Below are 20,171 nucleotides of genomic sequence, written 5' to 3' on the forward strand. Positions count from 1 at the left end.
CCCATAATTTCGCCCTGCCTTCCCTTGTCCTTTAGGTGAAGGGCTGAAATTACGGACAAATGTCGTCCGTTAAAGGTTTCATCACGGACAACGGACGGCAGGGCGAAATTAGGGACAGTCCGTGAAATTTACGGACGGGTGGTCACCCTACACCAGTCTCCAAGTTAAAAGAGTAAGTAGCGCTGTGTTAGAAGGCTAGAATCCGGCCTCTGTCTTAGAACTCCCTGCAAACGCGACGAGCTAAAAATACAATTCAAAGGCCTCTTTAATGACCGTCCACCTTCGGCATTGGTTATTTTGGGGGCGCTGCAGCACCCCCTGCAGTCCCACTTCCAGCGTCTGGACCAGCTCTAGCAATAAGGATGGGGTGGGGGAGAGAGGACTGGTTGAAGAGACTTCCTGATCTGCAGCCTGAAAGTGAAAGTGAAAGCAAGGCGCCGCCATGTAAGGTGTAGCAGGGGATCTCCAGTCGTCCCTTTTGCTGGGGCGGATGACCCTGGCCTGCTGATGGGCGCCCGCCGTGCGCTCGTCCCAGGGGTCCCTCTCCGGTGTCTTCTTCCAGCTTTCTTTGGTCTTTTATTTGCTCTCCAGGAAGGTGAGTCTTCCAGTCGGGCTGGTTCAGGGTTTTACTGGGGCGATGGGGGGGGGGGGGGGCAGAGTTCCCAAGTTACCCAGAGCCATACGTGAATGGCCCGTTAAATCAAGGTTTTTATTCTGCATTTTTGGACTTGTGGTCCTCTTTTGACTACAGAAGGAACAAAACTTACAAATCCAGAATGTATAATGAAGACCGCTGACTGGATGACGAAGCCGCGCGTGAAAGTGAGAAACTCGAAAGCTGTGGATCGGTCGAGGGTTGGCTGAGGCTTCTCATGGGTCTTCGATACATTTCTGAGGTCCCGTGTGTGTGTGGGGGCGGGGGGGGGGGCGTTAATAATACTAATCACAGTGTAAAGAAGAGACTTTTAAAGAAGCATTTGCACACCAAGCCATGAAGCCCCAACCGCTGCCCTTGCAGCATTCAGATGTAACCACATAGAGGAAGAGGTGGGTTCCGGGAGATGGAGGCTGTGAAGTGACCCCTTCCCTAGACGTTTTCGAGCACCGAATAGCGTGGTGAGGTTTTTAAGCCCGCACATACAATTTAAAGACAAACTACGAGTCCCATAATGCAGTTGGTTGGCCAAACTCCCCACCTGGCTGATTGAAGATGCGCGCACGATATGGCGGCTCAGGACAGCCGGGCACAGCGAGGCGCGTGGGCGGAAGCGGCTGGGAGAGAGGTGCGCGACTAAGGGCAGAGCAGCACCGAAAGGTCGAAACAGTTCACAAGAAAAGATTAAATGGCAATGTTTGTTTGTGGAACCGGGGGCGAAGTTCTTATTTCATGATCAGTGAGTGGACCGTTTCCAAAAAAAAAAGGCTGGCTCTGGCAGGGCAATGCATTTAACTAATGTCCCCGGATATGACAGGCCAGCACGTGAAGGGCATTGTTTCATCCCATTGGCCCTCTGTCACTTGCCACCTGTAGCCAGAACTCTGCTACTTTAGTGCCACTCCCCTGTCAGTCATTGCATCATCAGGTCTTTTTAACCTGTAAAATCCCCCTAGTGGAAGTACTTAGAAATGTGATGGAGTAAATATGAGTGAGAGAGACAGATTACATTCCAGGCCTGTGATGGCTTCCTCTGATGGTCCCGTGGTGGGTTTATGGTGACCATCAAACGATTTTCAGTCCACTCTCTATACTCCGGCCTCTGGAATTATGCTGCAGGGGAGGGCCAAATTATGCGGCAGGGTTGAGTAAATTATGTGGTAAGAAAAGGCAAATTGTGCGGCGTAATGCAGACACATTTTGTGGCAGTATTCCATTATTATTTTCTAATCATTACACTTGTTAACTCTGTCTAGGCATAGGTTGCACCTCATTAGTACCAGTTTAACACTCAAATGTGCCAAAAAAGAAACAGAAAAGTGACAAGTCAACCTTTGCGAAGGGACTTCCACTGCGCAGTAGCAGTTGTCTTAACTTTTTTTTAGTAACTTTTGAACCATTTGATATGGAATTTTTTTTTGGGGGGTTGAAATCTGCAGATTCATAACTATGCAAACGACGCAGTGGCCGCACTATCACATAATTACAGTGGCCTTCCTTATACGAGATACAACTGTTAGGAGACCCACTCAGTAAATGTTGTGTGTTGGTGTAAAGAAATGGCTCCCTGTTGCAGTTACCCCCCACTTTTTGCCTGATACTGATGCTGACTTGACTGAGAAGAGTGCTGGGACCCTGCTAACCAGGCCCCAGCACCAGTGTTCCTTCACCTAAAATGTACCATTGTATCCACAATTGGCACACCCTGGCATTCAGATAAGTCCCTTGTAACTGGTACTTCTAGTACCAAGGGCCCTGATGCCAAGGAAGGTCTCTAAGGGCTGCAGCATGTCTTATGCCACCCTAGAGACCCCTCACTCAGCACAGACACACTGCTTACAAGCCTGTGTGTGCTAGTGAGAACAAAATGAGTAAGTCGACATGGCACTCCCCTCAGGGTGCCATGCCAGCCTCTCACTGCCTATGCAGTATAGGTAAGACACCCCTCTAGCAGGCCTTACAGCCCTAAGGCAGGGTGCACTATACCATAGGTGAGGGTACCAGTGCATGAGCACTGTGCCCCTACAGTGTCTAAACAAAACCTTAGACATTGTAAGTGCAGGGTAGCCATAAGAGTATATGGTCTGGGAGTCTGTTTTACACGAACTCCACAGCACCATAATGGCTACACTGAAAACTGGGAAGTTTGGTATCAAACTTCTCAGCACAATAAATGCACACTGATGCCAGTGTACATTTTATTGTAAAATACACCACAGAGGGCACCTTAGAGGTGCCCCCTGAAACTTAACCGACTATCTGTGTAGGCTGACTAGTTTTAGCAGCCTGCCACAAACCGAGACATGTTGCTGGCCCCATGGGGAGAGTGCCTTTGTCACTCTGAGGCCAGTAACAAAGCCTGCACTGGGTGGAGATGCTAACACCTCCCCCAGGCAGGAATTGTCACACCTGGCGGTGAGCCTCAAAGGCTCACCTCCTTTGTGCCAACCCAGCAGGACACTCCAGCTAGTGGAGTTGCCCGCCCCCTCCGGCCAGGCCCCACTTTTGGCGGCAAGGCCGGGGAAAATAATGAGAAAAACAAGGAGGAGTCACTGGCCAGTCAGGACAGCCCCTAAGGTGTCCTGAGCTGAAGTGACTCTAACTTTTAGAAATCCTCCATCTTGCAGATGGAGGATTCCCCCAATAGGGTTAGGATTGTGACCCCCTCCCCTTGGGAGGAGGCACAAAGAGGGTGTACCCACCCTCAGGGCTAGTAGCCATTGGCTACTAACCCCCCAGACCTAAACACGCCCTTAAATTTAGTATTTAAGGGCTACCCTGAACCCTAGAAAATTAGATTCCTGCAACAAGAAGAAGGACTGCCCAGCTGAAAACCCCTGCAGCGGAAGACCAGAAGACGACAACTGCCTTGGCTCCAGAAACTCACCGGCCTGTCTCCTGCCTTCCAAAGATCCTGCTCCAGCGACGCCTTCCGAAGGGACCAGCGACCTCGACATCCTCTGAGGACTGCCCCTGCTTCGAAAAGACAAGAAACTCCCGAGGACAGCGGACCTGCTCCAAGAAAAGCTGCAACTTTGTTTCCCGCAGCTTTAAAGAACCCTGCAAGCTCCCCGCAAGAAGCGTGAGACTTGCAACACTGCACCCGGCGACCCCGACTCGGCTGGTGGCGATCCAACACCTCAGGAGGGACCCCAGGACTACTCTGATACTGTGAGTACCAAAACCTGTCCCCCCTGAGCCCCCACAGCGCCGCCTGCAGAGGGAATCCCGAGGCTTCCCCTGACCGCGACTCTTTGAACCTAAAGTCCCGACGCCTGGGAGAGACCCTGCACCCGCAGCCCCCAGGACCTGAAGGACCGGACTTTCACTGGAGAAGTGACCCCCAGGAGTCCCTCTCCCTTGCCCAAGTGGAGGTTTCCCCGAGGAACCCCCCCCTTGCCTGCCTGCAGCGCTGAAGAGATCCCGAGATCTCTCATAGACTAACCTTGCGAACCCGACGCTTGTTTCTACACTGCACCCGGCCGCCCCCGCGCCGCTGAGGGTGAAATTTCTGTGTGGACTCGTGTCCCCCCCGGTGCCCTACAAAACCCCCCTGGTCTGCCCTCCGAAGACGCGGGTACTTACCTGCAAGCAGACCGGAACCGGGGCACCCCCTTCTCTCCATTCTAGCCTATGTGTTTTGGGCACCGCTTTGAACTCTGCACCTGACCGGCCCTGAGCTGCTGGTGTGGTGACTTTGGGGTTGCTCTGAACCCCCAACGGTGGGCTACCTTGGACCAAGAACTGAACCCTGTAAGTGTCTTACTTACCTGGTAAAACTAATCAAAACTTACCTCCCCTAGGAACTGTGAAAATTGCACTAAGTGTCCACTTTTAAAACAGCTATTTGTCAATAACTTGAAAAGTATACATGCGATTTTGATGATTTGAAGTTCCTAAAGTACTTACCTGCAATACCTTTCGAATGAGATATTACATGTAGAATTTGAACCTGTGGTTCTTAAAATAAACTAAGAAAAGATATTTTTCTATATAAAAACCTATTGGCTGGATTTGTCTCTGAGTGTGTGTACCTCATTTATTGTCTATGTGTATGTACAACAAATGCTTAACACTACTCCTTGGATAAGCCTACTGCTCGACCACACTACCACAAAATAGAGCATTAGTATTATCTATTTTTACCACTATTTTACCTCTAAGGGGAACCCTTGGACTCTGTGCATGCTATTCCTTACTTTGAAATAGCACATACAGAGCCAACTTCCTACATTGGTGGATCAGCGGTGGGGTACAAGACTTTGCATTTGCTGGACTACTCAGCCAATACCTGATCACACGACAAATTCCAAAATTGTCATTAGAAACTGATTTTTGCAATTTGAAAAGTTTTCTAAATTCTTAAAAGACCTGCTAGGGCCTTGTGTTAGATCCTGTTTAGCATTTCTTTTAGAGTTTAAAAGTTTGTAAAAGTTTGAATTAGATTCTAGAACCAGTTGTAGATTCTTAAAAAGTATTCCAACTTTTAGAAGCAAAATGTCTAGCACAGATGTGACTGTGGTGGAACTCGACACCACACCTTACCTCCATCTTAAAATGAGGGAGCTAAGGTCACTCTGTAAAATAAAGAAAATAACAATGGGCCCCAAACCTACCAAAATACAGCTCCAGGAGCTTTTGGCAGAGTTTGAAAAGGCCAACCCCTCTGAGGGTGGCAACTCAGAGGAAGAGGATAGTGACTTGGAGGAAAATTCCCCCCTACCAGTCCTATCTAGGGAGAACAGGGTCCCTCAAACCCTGACTCCAAAAATAATAGTCAGAGATGCTGGTTCCCTCACAGGAGAGACCAACACCTCTGAAATCACTGAGGATAGCCCCAGTGAAGAGGACATCCAGTTAGCCAGGATGGCCAAAAGATTGGCTTTGGAAAAGCAGCTCCTAGCCATAGAAAGGGAAAGAAAAGAGATGGGCCTAGGTCCCATCGATGGTGGCAGCAACTTAAATAGGGTCAGAGATTCTCCTGACATCCTAAAAATCCCCAAAGGGATTGTAACAAAATATGAAGATGGTGATGACATCACCAAATGGTTCACAGCTTTTGAGAGGGCTTGTGTAACCAGAAAAGTAAACAGATCTCACTGGGGTGCTCTCCTTTGGGAAATGTTCACTGGAAAGTGTAGGGATAGACTCCTCACACTCTCTGGAAAAGATGCAGAATCTTATGACCTCATGAAGGGTACCCTGATTGAGGGCTTTGGATTCTCCACTGAGGAGTATAGAATTAGATTCAGGGGGGCTCAAAAATCCTCGAGCCAGACCTGGGTTGATTTTGTAGAATACTCAGTAAAAACACTAGATGGTTGGTTAACTGGAAATGAAGTGTGTGACTATGTTGGGCTTTATAATTTGTTTATGAAAGAACACATTTTAAGTAACTGCTTCAATGAAAAGTTGCATCAGTATCTGGTAGACCTAGGTCCAATTTCTCCCCAAGAATTGGGAAAGAAGGCAGACCACTGGGTCAAGACTAGGGTAACCAAAACTTCCACTGGGGGTGACCAAAAGAAAGGGGTTACAAAAACTCCCCAGGAGAAAGTGGGTGACACTAGAAACAAAGAAAAAGAGTCCTCTGTAGGCCCCCAAAAACCAGAACAGGTGGGTGGGCCCCAAGACACAACCCAAAACAAAGGTGGGTACCAGGGTAAGAACTGGGATGCCACTAAGGCATGGTGCCACAACTGTAAACAGTCTGGGCACCACACCAAGGACACTTCTTGTCCCAAAAACAAACCCCAGAACAAAATTCCAGGGGTAACCAGTGTAGCCATGGGAGATGACTCCTCAGATGAGGAGGTCTTCCTAGCCTTCAACTGGAAACAGGGCCCAACAGGTGAGTTGGAGATTCCAGAGGGAAGTAGACACTTCCACCACCTACTGGTGAATGGAATCCCAACCACTGCCCTGAGAGACACTTGTGCCAGTCACACTATTGTGCATGACAGGCTGGTGCTCTCAAACCAGTACATCCCAGGTGAGACTGCCAGGGTAAGAGTTAGCCTAGACAGGGTCACTAAGAGGCCTGTGGCTTTAGTGCCCATAGAAGTGGGTGGCACTCTTAGCTGGAGAAGGGTAGTAGTCAGTACAGACCTCCCCCTTGATTGTCTCCTTGGAAATGACTACACAGAGGTTAGTCAGAGCCCAAGAGAGAAACTGGTCCAGTGCCAGTCCTCTCCCAAGGATTCTGGAAGTCCTGCCTCTGCAGTAAATACAAGCAGGCCCCAGAAGAAGAAGAAAAGAAAACAGAGTAGGAAGGGTGGACAACCTTTAGCCAAGGTTACAGCAAGCCAAGGAGATTTTGCTCCAGTAGGGGAGAACTCCAAAAATGGCCCTGATAAAGTCCAACCTGACCCACAAGAAGTCCTGGCTAGTCAGGCAACTGTTAAACCTGAGTGGGTGGCTCCTCAGCTAACAGAAGAAAGAGTGGAAGAAGGGTGTTTACTACAAGATGTGGTAACCCCCCACTCTAATACAGCAGACAGGCAACCTGAACCCAAAGAAGCCTGTAACTTAGCCCCTTCCCTTTTAGGTGAAGAGCTAAAGGTGTGGTTCTGGGCACTGACAGCTGTCAGTGGCCTCTGCTGGGTGTTAGCCTTTATGGCTGCACTATCCTTAGCATGGTGGTCTGACCCCATGCCAAATAGCAAGTTAGGCCCCCTGACCCTATTGGTCATGGTGGGGTTACTCCAGCTCTGGGTAACCTCTCTGGGTAAGCTAGGGGTAACCCTGGCCAAGATAAGGTTAGCAGAGGTGGATACCTCTAAGACCAAAATAGAAAGAATGGGTGGAGACATTGAAGAGGCAGACAAGAGGCAATTCAGACTAGGTCCTATCACTGTGGAAGTAGGTCAGTTCCCCAAAGGGAATGACCTGAACAGAAGGATGTAAGGCAGAGTAGGCCCTGCAACTAACCAGCCTATTTCTCCTACTCTTCCTCGCCTGACAGACTAGGAAGACTCTCCCAGCTTGGGCTGAGTCTCCTGGCCTGTGGGCTGGGGGGGGCTTGTGTAAAGAAATGGCTCCCTGTTGCAGTTACCCCCCACTTTTTGCCTGATACTGATGCTGACTTGACTGAGAAGAGTGCTGGGACCCTGCTAACCAGGCCCCAGCACCAGTGTTCCTTCACCTAAAATGTACCATTGTATCCACAATTGGCACACCCTGGCATTCAGATAAGTCCCTTGTAACTGGTACTTCTAGTACCAAGGGCCCTGATGCCAAGGAAGGTCTCTAAGGGCTGCAGCATGTCTTATGCCACCCTAGAGACCCCTCACTCAGCACAGACACACTGCTTACAAGCCTGTGTGTGCTAGTGAGAACAAAATGAGTAAGTCGACATGGCACTCCCCTCAGGGTGCCATGCCAGCCTCTCACTGCCTATGCAGTATAGGTAAGACACCCCTCTAGCAGGCCTTACAGCCCTAAGGCAGGGTGCACTATACCATAGGTGAGGGTACCAGTGCATGAGCACTGTGCCCCTACAGTGTCTAAACAAAACCTTAGACATTGTAAGTGCAGGGTAGCCATAAGAGTATATGGTCTGGGAGTCTGTTTTACACGAACTCCACAGCACCATAATGGCTACACTGAAAACTGGGAAGTTTGGTATCAAACTTCTCAGCACAATAAATGCACACTGATGCCAGTGTACATTTTATTGTAAAATACACCACAGAGGGCACCTTAGAGGTGCCCCCTGAAACTTAACCGACTATCTGTGTAGGCTGACTAGTTTTAGCAGCCTGCCACAAACCGAGACATGTTGCTGGCCCCATGGGGAGAGTGCCTTTGTCACTCTGAGGCCAGTAACAAAGCCTGCACTGGGTGGAGATGCTAACACCTCCCCCAGGCAGGAATTGTCACACCTGGCGGTGAGCCTCAAAGGCTCACCTCCTTTGTGCCAACCCAGCAGGACACTCCAGCTAGTGGAGTTGCCCGCCCCCTCCGGCCAGGCCCCACTTTTGGCGGCAAGGCCGGGGAAAATAATGAGAAAAACAAGGAGGAGTCACTGGCCAGTCAGGACAGCCCCTAAGGTGTCCTGAGCTGAAGTGACTCTAACTTTTAGAAATCCTCCATCTTGCAGATGGAGGATTCCCCCAATAGGGTTAGGATTGTGACCCCCTCCCCTTGGGAGGAGGCACAAAGAGGGTGTACCCACCCTCAGGGCTAGTAGCCATTGGCTACTAACCCCCCAGACCTAAACACGCCCTTAAATTTAGTATTTAAGGGCTACCCTGAACCCTAGAAAATTAGATTCCTGCAACAAGAAGAAGGACTGCCCAGCTGAAAACCCCTGCAGCGGAAGACCAGAAGACGACAACTGCCTTGGCTCCAGAAACTCACCGGCCTGTCTCCTGCCTTCCAAAGATCCTGCTCCAGCGACGCCTTCCGAAGGGACCAGCGACCTCGACATCCTCTGAGGACTGCCCCTGCTTCGAAAAGACAAGAAACTCCCGAGGACAGCGGACCTGCTCCAAGAAAAGCTGCAACTTTGTTTCCCGCAGCTTTAAAGAACCCTGCAAGCTCCCCGCAAGAAGCGTGAGACTTGCAACACTGCACCCGGCGACCCCGACTCGGCTGGTGGCGATCCAACACCTCAGGAGGGACCCCAGGACTACTCTGATACTGTGAGTACCAAAACCTGTCCCCCCTGAGCCCCCACAGCGCCGCCTGCAGAGGGAATCCCGAGGCTTCCCCTGACCGCGACTCTTTGAACCTAAAGTCCCGACGCCTGGGAGAGACCCTGCACCCGCAGCCCCCAGGACCTGAAGGACCGGACTTTCACTGGAGAAGTGACCCCCAGGAGTCCCTCTCCCTTGCCCAAGTGGAGGTTTCCCCGAGGAACCCCCCCCTTGCCTGCCTGCAGCGCTGAAGAGATCCCGAGATCTCTCATAGACTAACCTTGCGAACCCGACGCTTGTTTCTACACTGCACCCGGCCGCCCCCGCGCCGCTGAGGGTGAAATTTCTGTGTGGACTCGTGTCCCCCCCGGTGCCCTACAAAACCCCCCTGGTCTGCCCTCCGAAGACGCGGGTACTTACCTGCAAGCAGACCGGAACCGGGGCACCCCCTTCTCTCCATTCTAGCCTATGTGTTTTGGGCACCGCTTTGAACTCTGCACCTGACCGGCCCTGAGCTGCTGGTGTGGTGACTTTGGGGTTGCTCTGAACCCCCAACGGTGGGCTACCTTGGACCAAGAACTGAACCCTGTAAGTGTCTTACTTACCTGGTAAAACTAATCAAAACTTACCTCCCCTAGGAACTGTGAAAATTGCACTAAGTGTCCACTTTTAAAACAGCTATTTGTCAATAACTTGAAAAGTATACATGCGATTTTGATGATTTGAAGTTCCTAAAGTACTTACCTGCAATACCTTTCGAATGAGATATTACATGTAGAATTTGAACCTGTGGTTCTTAAAATAAACTAAGAAAAGATATTTTTCTATATAAAAACCTATTGGCTGGATTTGTCTCTGAGTGTGTGTACCTCATTTATTGTCTATGTGTATGTACAACAAATGCTTAACACTACTCCTTGGATAAGCCTACTGCTCGACCACACTACCACAAAATAGAGCATTAGTATTATCTATTTTTACCACTATTTTACCTCTAAGGGGAACCCTTGGACTCTGTGCATGCTATTCCTTACTTTGAAATAGCACATACAGAGCCAACTTCCTACAGTTGGGATGACAGATCTGTTTGATGGTCCATATTACAGTCAACTCGTGTAATATTTCGGAGAGGGATGCGAGTGCCAGGTCCAGGGTCGGACTGTATTCAAGTCCACCATGAAGCCACCAGGTGTGGCAGATCTGTTCGGCATTGGTGCCTCTTCTCGTCTGTATTGAGTGGATTGGTTTAGATATATGAATGGTGGGTGCCTGACACTATCGGATCAATCGATTGGTGACACTATTAAAATACAGAAGAGTATTATATGAGTCTGTCCAGGGGCGACAGAGCGATAGTAGATGAATGACCCTTTGAAGGCACTGGAAAACCACCCAAGAGTATTATGTGCGGGCTACCCCGGATTGACATGGAGAGGAGCAACCCCTTGAAGGCACCGTTAAACCAACAGCTGTGGCTCCTCTATGAGGGGGTTAGTTTATTACCATTTTATTTTGAGTTACTGCCGAGGTCAGTTGAGGCCATTGCTGCTGAGCTGCAGCAGCAGGGAGGAGTGGTGGGCAATTAAGTTTAAAGTGCGCATGTTACTTTGGCCGGCTGTCTTGCGATGGCCATCCAGACATTCGCACATTAGACCTCTCCAACCCGAGCTGTCTTAGACAGCCGGGTGGAGCAGGCACGGGCCACCATGGCGTAAGGGAGCATCGAGCCAGCACGTTCAAACCAAACCTGGAGCTTCTCTCATGCTGCTTAACATTATAAGCAGCATGAGAGCAGCGTCAAGAGTGGTTAAGTATGTTGGATGTGAAACCACGTGGTCCCTGCAGTACAGAGGAACCCCGAGAAGAAAAGGACAGGAGGAGGCGAGCCAGTGGCTAAGTACGTATTTTATTTTGAATGTTTATACTTTATTTTTTTATGCTATGACCTACTGGCCGGCACTATGAGAAACCTCAACTACAGAGCTCCCAGTCATGGTCCAGCATAAACACTGTTTAAAAGAGTCATGATGGAGAGCTTTGGTGTTGACCCTAAAGGCATTCACAATGTCTCAATGTCTGTCAGTGGGTAAAAATGACTAATTTGTTTGCCCCACACTTATGCCTGCCACCACCGCAACTGTAAACCGCCCAAAAGAATTACATGGAGTCTACGCAAGAATGACTGAGGAGTGTCCTTGGTGGTACTGCAAAACCCAGAGTCCCAGAGAAGCAAGCCTTTGATAGCATTATTAAACCAATATATTATGTGGAATAAACCCAGGAGTAAACCCTTGAATGCATTTTTACATCACCCAAAAGTATTATGTGGAATATGTTAACGCGTCCAGCCCTTATAAATTACCTGTACCTGGACACGTTGGAGGTCGGTGAATCTTTTAACCGAGTCGGGCTCTCCTCATCCTCAATAGTCGAGTCACTCAAATCAATAATCAATAACTGTTGTAATCGGTAATCAGTACTCAATTAATAGATCAATACAACACATCAGAAATCAATAACAGTTGGTATTTCGGCGCACCATGACCTTTCAGTCATGAATAACCACACCAGTTTATTAAAAGTTAGTGAATTTATTTCCCTATATTAACAAAGCTAGCACGATATATATATGTGTCTCAAAACCAATTGATATATGTATATGAACATTACTAGCTGTCCATAACGGCGGAAGAAACGCAATCTACGCAAAATCTGAATAATGATACACTCAGTTATCGCAATGCAAATCACCAATATGACTAACTGTATTTGACTAATTGCATACATTGGTCAGCATAACAAGATTTCAAATTAGCATGATACATCGAATGAGTACCTCGACTAACCTCTAATTAGCATTGGCATGTGGGACTTCATGCAAAACGAATTTAGTCAACACAAATTTGGAAAACTTCTAGCTAGGATCCTATCAAAATAGCAGTTGGTACCTAAAAGGAAAAACACAATGCATAATACATTTATCCTTTCATATTTACCAAATACAATCAGCATTCAAGAAAAGTCTTCGTCCTTCAGGTACCGGTTGATCAGCATGGGTCAAATTTCAAAGGGGCAAAGTTAAGGGCAAGTTTCCCTGCAGCGGCAAGGAGAATGGGGCAAAGTTACTGCATGGGCAAGACGGGGACAAATCAAAGTTAAAGTCTCTAGGGTGAGAATTCTCAAAGTCTCTTTCTCTCAGATAGAGAAAAGGGCATCAGGGTGTCGTCCAAAATGGAGTCTGGCATCAGGCTTCAAACTGGCATCGAGGAAAATGGCTGACTTCTCTTTGTCCGGTGGGTTTAAGTAAGAAACATTCCAAATTCTGTAGGGTCTTCCATTGGAGGGTTCATAGGTTGGCTTCAAATTGTCCAATCAAAAATTGTCTTTTACTAGCGCCCATTTATGCATACACTGTCCTTGGCGCCTTGGAACACAAATTGTATCATGATTTGCCAATTATTTTACTATCTGTACCTTCATTGTCCGCACCTGCAGAGACTGGCCTTGTATCAAAAGGGATGTAACCGGCCTAGCACGAAACCTTGGAGATAAGTGTACCAGCCAGTTTCTACTGGAAAAATACAACTTCAAGCAAGAATATATTTCATTAATTCAAGGAAAAAAAGAATCACGCAGTTAGAATTTGAAACCAAGCAACTAGGCCAAAGCCTGAACAAATTTAAGCTAAGCAAAACAGTTTTCAAACAAGAAATCATGGCATACATTTGTGATTATGACGGAATAGTACATTTTTAATACTTCATGATTAATAAAGCTCGTTTATAATGATGGCGAACTGCCCCGAGGGCACAATTTCCCTCGTACATTATTTCTTTTACTTAAAATCACACTTCAATATATATGTCGGTTACACGGTGTACATGAATATATGTCGAACCTTCTTTTCTGCGTCATCAATCCCTCCTCTGATGACTAATTATGTCATCACATCAAATCTACCCACAAATTTTATTCCATTAAAATTCTGTATAGTAATTTGGCACTTCAGTCAATTCCCTTTTTCTTTTAGTCCCTTTTGACTTCTCCCTATAAATTTCCACCATTTTGTTCTCTATTTTCTCTTCTCTTTTTCTTTTGTTCCTTGCTTTTAACATTTTGAAAGCTTTCCATGTTCCCCAAGAACCTAATAGACAAATTAATATTATTAGTATTCCCTTTACTATTTTTAGTAACAATCCGTTCCAAACGTTGCTGAGCCAATTTCCCACAGAAGCAAATCCTTTTCCAATTTTCTCCCAAACTCCGAGTTCTTTCAATTCCTTTAAACCTACACTTTCTCTAGTTAAATTTGTAAGCATCGTTCTAATTTTTCCACTGTTGTCGGGTATATAGGTACAACAGTGACGCGTGCCAAGCATTTTGCAAACGCCGCCATCCTTTGCTAAAAGAATGTCTAAGGCAAGCCGATTTTGAAGAGTCATAGCTCTTTCTGCAGCGAGTTCAGCATCCATCAGGATTATAGCTCCCGAAAACTTTGTCAACATGTTATCCACAATAGTAGACAACTTTCGTATTTTGATTGAATTCAATATGACTCCTACTGAAGGAATCATAGCTCCAAATATATCTCCTACCACACCACAGCTGTCTCCCTTTTCTGAACACGATGTGATTCAGACAGCCGTGGAAATTTCTTTAAGTCATCTAGTTGGTAAACCTTTGGGAACAATATTCCCAAATAACACCTCCCATACCATCCTTTAGGAAGACGATAATAGGCGTTGAGTCCACAAATATAATATACTCCAGGAATAACTGGGTCTTGTCCATTCAGCATGAACGTCCATTTTTGTTGAAATGCGTATGTGTGTTTACATTCACTCGTTCCCACGAAAGCTGTGTCATAATATGATGGAAATCTATGTATACAAAATCTACCCACATGCAATGTATCTAAGGCTATTTTCCCTTGTGTCTTTATTGCGGCAAAAGCATAATTATCTACAGACGTCCTTTCGTGCAATTCCTTCTCTAATTTCTCCCTCATTTCGTGTTTTCTGTCGTCAGTGCGGTCTAAAAATTCTATTTCTACTGGTGAAAGCAAGCATGTAAGATTCTCCCTATGTGCGTGAGCTGTGTGGAAAGGTGACATTGATTCGAAAAATTCCCTCATTAATGTGGCAGCCCAATCTCTAGCTATCTTACTTAGGTACCCTACTATGGGGACATATGTAAAAGTAACATCGTAATTAGTATAGAAATAATGAATGTCTCTTTGAGCATAAAATCTGGAAGCTACTATACTACATGTAATTCCATACGTAAGAGGCATGCTGTGATACGTTACCCCTTCCACTACTGAGGTAGGTATTTGTGTGCACACATAACAATCTTTCGCATCCATGGTCTCAACATACTCACTCAGCAAGCAATAGAAAACGTTAGATGAAAGTTCCTTCTTATCATGCAAGTGTCTCTCGTCTTGCTCGAGTCTCTTCAGAGCTGTTAGTTCAGTAACGATAATTGGTTTAGAAGTAGAAGCATCATTCGTCTCACTCTCGCTTTTACCATGCATTCCAAGAACTATTGCTACAATTATTAGTACGCATGCGATCAGTAAGCCTATACACATGTATTTACAATACTTAATTTTACGCCCCTGTGTAGTGAAGCTAGTCATGATCTGTATAGAATCAGAGAGCTGAAGGCACTTTATCAAAGCGTTTTTTTTTTTTTTTCTAAGTTGCAGATATTTACAAAGCTGAACGAGTTCAATGTTCACACAGTTTCTTTAGCAGCTTAGTCTCTTATCGGTTAGCAGCGTTGTCTCAAAATCGGTTTCAAAGTCAATCAAGTTAGCAATGTCTTAGCCGGTTGAAAAGTCAATCAGGTTAGCAATGTCAAGTTAGCAATGTCTTAGCCGGTTAAAAAAAATCAATCAAGTGATCAATGGTTTCAATCAACAGAGTCCATAAAGTTTTTATTTCCAAAATGAAGTTCTGCCTCTTCGTTCTCAAGGCTGAGGGATACGAATTCGTCTGACCAATCGTTATTGGCTACGTATGCCCACTCCGGACCGGAATACCTCCTGCTCGGTATCCTTTTTCTTTTCAGTTTTGCATCTCTCTTTGATTCTTTCTCACTGGTACTTTCCTCTTTGGCCAAGTCCTTTTCTTCACTTGGTGTTGGTACTACGACAGACACTTCCTTTCTTTTCTCTTTCACTCTTGGCCCTTCACTGTCGTTCAACGTTTCTCTAGTTCTTAATTTTACCGGCGATATACTTGGTCTTCTTTTTGCACTAGGTCCACTTGATGGACCTGCGATCTCTTCTGAAGAAGTTTGAGCAGTTTCGTTCTGTTCTGCCTTGTCCCCTCCTTCTGGGGAGTCAATCAGGTTTTCCTTTTCTTTTTCTGTATCGTCTGCTTCTGGGAAAGCCCTCCTCTGATCAGGCTCTCCTGCTCCTTCACCTCTTTCGAGCCCTTTGTCACCGTTACTTTCTTCAGGCTCTTTGTCACTTTCAGCTGCTTCAGGCTCTTTGTTACCTTCAGCTGCTTCGTCGCTGTCTGAGGCTCCTCCTTGGTCTTCCCCAAGCGAATCAGTTGCTTCGTCCTCAGAGAATATTTCTCCCTCCTCTATTTCTGCTTGTTCGCTTCTAGTTCTGTTTTGCTCTGCCTCAGCGCTTGGTACTTTGTTATCAGGTACTGGTAACTTCAGCGCTTCAACTTCCTCATCTGTGGGACACAACACCCTCTTTGTGTGACTGGCGTGAATCCAGTTGGGAACTCCCGCACACTTCACAGCGGTGGTAGTCGTCAAAATCACTTGAAAAGGTCCTTTCCAACGGGGTTCCAAACACGACTTCCTCACGTGCTTCTTTATCACGACCCAGTCACCTGCTTTCAGGGTGTGTCCTGGACCTTGGATCGGTGGCAAGGTGGTTGCCTCCACCTGGTGAGAGAAAGATCGAACCACATCAGCTAGACCTTTGCAGTAGTCTAACACCATATCATCTGTAATATTCAAAAGCGCATTTGTAGGAACTGCTGGAAGTCTCATAGCTCTGCCCATGAGAATCTCGTGTGGGGACAGTCCAGTCTTTCTGTCAGGGGTGTTTCTCATTGACATTAGTACCAAAGGCAATGCGTCAGGCCATTTCAAGTTTGTTGATGCACATATTTTCGCCATTCTCGATTTCAATGTGCCATTCATTTGCTCCACTAGACCTGATGCTTCAGGGCGGTAGCTACAATGCAGCTTTTGCTCAATGTTCAGTGCTGCACAAAGCAATTTTATTACTTCATATTGAAGTGGCTTCCCCTATCTGATTCTAAAGAGATCGGGAATCCGAAACGTGGTATTAACTCTCTCAAGAGTAATTTTGCAACTGTGAGGCTGTCATTTCTGCGTGTAGGGTATGCTTCAATCCAGTGACTAAAAATGCACACAACCACCAACACATACTTCAAGCCTCCATGCACAGGCATCTCAATGAAGTCCATTTGCATCCTGCTGAATGGACCCCCTGCTCTTCCAATGTGGCTCAAATTTACTACTGTTCCCTTCCCTGCGTTCATCTGTTGGCAAATGACGCAACGGTGGCAAACTGCTTCAGCAACTTGACGGAATTTAGGGTTAAACCAATCAGTTTTGAACAACCTAATCATGGCATCCCTCCCAAGATGAGCTTGTCCATGGTAAAATCTGGCTATCTGTGTCAAAAGGCTATTTGGAAGAACGAATTTCCCTTCACTTGAAACCCATAATTCATCTAGTCTCTTTACACATTGTGATTTGGTCCACGAGAGTTTCTAATCCTCACTGACATCGTTCTGTAAGGATTTCAATTTGTCCATCGTATCTATCACCTTTAGAGCAAATATTTCGCTTGGTTCGAGTTCTGGTTCACTTATCAAATTCCATTCATCCCTAAGCAATATACAGTTCAATGCGCAAAACCTTGCGACTTGATCCGCATATCCATTTCCCAGAGAAACATAATCCTGTCCCTTCGAGTGTGCACTGCATTTTACCACTGCTACTTCTCCTGGCAGTTGGATGGCATGTAACAATTCTTTTATTCTTTCGCCATTTTTCACTGGCGACCCTGAAGAGGTCATGAAGCCTCTCTGTGACCACAATTGTCCGAAATCATGCACTATTCCAAACCCGTACTGGCTGTCAGTGTAAATGGTAACTTTCATCAATGCAGAAAGTTGGCAAGCTCTAGTAAGGGCTACCAATTCTGCTACCTGTGCAGAGTAAACTCCTTGAAGCCAAGATGCTTCCAGAACACCTGTTACTGTGCATACAGCGTATCCTGCTTTCAATACACCCAGTGCATCTCTTAAACATGAACCATCAACAAAAATAATTTGATCATTTTCTTCCAATCGGGTATCTTTGATATCAGGTCTTGGTTTGGTGCAAAATTCAGTCACCTGAAGACAGTCGTGCTCGATGTCTTCAGCGTTCTCAATTTCAGCATTTTCACTGGGAAACAAAGTTGCTGGATTCAACGTAGTGCACCTTTTCAGCTGCACATTAGGTGATCCCAGAATTATTGTTTCGTACCTTGTGAGTCTAGCACCAGTCATGTGCTGTGTTCGGGAACGTGTCAAAAGTATCTCAACTGAGTGAGGGACCATGACTGTTAAAGGGTGTCCCATCACTATTCCTTCACTCTGAGTGAGGCTGATACCAACTGCGGCTACGGCGCGCAAGCACCCTGGCAGTGCTGCTGCGACCGGATCCAAAGTAGCTGAAAAATATGCTACTGGTCTGTTTACGCCACCATGGGCTTGGGTCAAGACAGACAAGGAACATGCATCACGTTCATGACAAAACAATGTGAAAGGCTTTGTGTAGTCAGGCATACCTAAAGCTGGAGCCCTGCACATGCATTCTTTCAATTCAATAAAAGCATCCATCTCTTCTCCTTTCAGTTCAATTTCATCCAATGCATCCTTCTGGGTCAGTTTCAGCAAAGGTTTTGCTAGGGTTGAGAAGTTGGGAATCCATTGGCAACAGTAGCTCACCATTCCCAAAAACTTCCTCACCTCCCTCCTCGTCTTTGGGGGACTCATTTGAAGTACACTTGTTATTCTTTCCTTCATAATTTTTCGTGACCCTTTTTCTATTTGGTGACCCAAATATTTCACTTTCTTCTGACAGAACTGTAATTTTGAAGGAGACACTTTGTGTTCGTTCCTTCCCAAATGGTTCAATAGAGCAATGGTGTCGGCTGTACAGTCACTTTCTGTCTTGGATGCAATCAGTAAGTCATCAATGTACTGTACTAGGGTTGACTCGAATGGCAATTCTAACGCTTCCAAATCTTTCTTTAGAATCTGATTGAAAATTGACGGTGACTCCGAAAACCCTTGAGGAATTCGACACCAACTGTAGACTCTGTCTAAAAATTTGAAACAAAAGAGAAATTGGCTGTCCTCATGAAGAGGTACCGAAAAGAATGCTTGTGACAAGTCGATGACTGAGAACCACTCGGCATCGCAAGGGTCTTGAAACATTATCACAGCTGGATTTGGCACTACAGGGCAGCATTTAATTATGATGTCATTTATTTTCCTCAAGTCCTGCACAATTCGGACCTTTCCACTTGGCTTTATTAGTCCCATGATTGGTGAATTACATGGACTGCTTAACACTTCTTTCAGTACTCCCTGTTTTACAAACTCGTCAATGAGTTGGGCGACTTTCATGAGGGTGTCTTGTGCCATATGGTATTGTGGGGTCTGGGGAAAGGTTACATTGGGTTTTACGGTCACTTTCACTGGTTCCACTCCTTTCACCAATCCCACCTCTTTTCCTGTCATATCCCACACTTCTTTTCCCACTGTTTCCTGTAATTCAGCTGGAATATCTGCTTCAGTGATCATCGGAAAAAGGGTAATCAGAGGATACTCTTCATCGACAGTTTCCATCTCATCCCCTTCTACACTGTCCTCTTCTTCCCCATCACTGCTCGTCTGAATTCTAATTCCATCGTTTGAACACATAATCGAACATCCCAATTTGCACAATAGGTCTCTCCCTAACAGTGATATCGGGCTTGAGTCACATACCACAAAATTATGTGACCCTTGATAATTACCAATTCTGACTTGTACTGGATCTGTGATTGGGTTCGTCAGGTACCTGTTTGCTACTCCCACTACTTGAACTGTTCTCCCTGAAAGTGGCAGATTTGGTACTTCAATGCTCCTAACAGTGGAACGTGTAGCTCCTGTGTCAACCAAGAATGAAACGCGATGGCCCATAACTCTTCCCTCCACATACGGGCCCTTTTGATCAACTTCCAAGGATGCTGCAACACACAATTTCCCTCCTCATCTGAACTTTCACTCTCCCATGCATCGTTTATTCCATTCTCGCTGTGTAGTGGGAATTGGTGTACTGTGTCATTTTGACTCATTCCCTGACCCGTGACCTGTTGAGGAAGCATTGCTTGCTGCTGATTCATTGGTGCTAAGGGTATTTGCATTTGATGATTAGGTACCATAGGAAACTGCTGTTGCATTGGCTGCAATTGTGTCATTTGCACATGAGGCATTTGCACCTGTTGCGGTTGCATGGGTTGTAGACCCTGCATCTGGTTCATATTGTTTTGGAAATTTGGGTTCGGACCTCTCAGTTTCGGTCCTCTCATAGTCTGAAATGCATTGACATCATTGTTTTGCTGACCTACACCTTCCTGCACCATCATTGGTCACTCCCGTTTCCAATGCCCGACAATTCCGCACGTGTGACATGGCATCACCTTCTTCATTGCCTGTATACCATTTGGAATCATAACGGTATTCAAATCAGGACCATTATTCACAAAACCTCCTCGACCTCTGCCTCTCATCTGCGGCTGAAACATAGCATTTCCCTGTTGCTGCTGCTGCGGCATC

The 20,171-nt window shown here is 46.3% G+C and overlaps 1 protein-coding gene across 2 annotated transcripts in view; it reads left to right on the forward strand.

The window, feature by feature from the left end:
* Positions 1-382: 382 nt before the first annotated feature.
* TAPBPL (TAP binding protein like) overlaps positions 383-20,171 on the forward strand; it is a 71,736-nt gene continuing 51,947 nt past the window's right edge. For both annotated transcript variants that reach the window (XM_069243121.1, XM_069243120.1), the window contains exon 1: positions 383-595. In XM_069243121.1, coding sequence (XP_069099222.1) covers positions 508-595 — 88 coding nt within the window. In that variant the 5' untranslated portion in view covers positions 383-507. The remainder of the gene's footprint in view (positions 596-20,171) is intronic.

The sequence above is a fragment of the Pleurodeles waltl genome, chromosome 7 (assembly GCF_031143425.1).
Source record: "Pleurodeles waltl isolate 20211129_DDA chromosome 7, aPleWal1.hap1.20221129, whole genome shotgun sequence".
NCBI lineage: Eukaryota > Metazoa > Chordata > Amphibia > Caudata > Salamandridae > Pleurodeles > Pleurodeles waltl.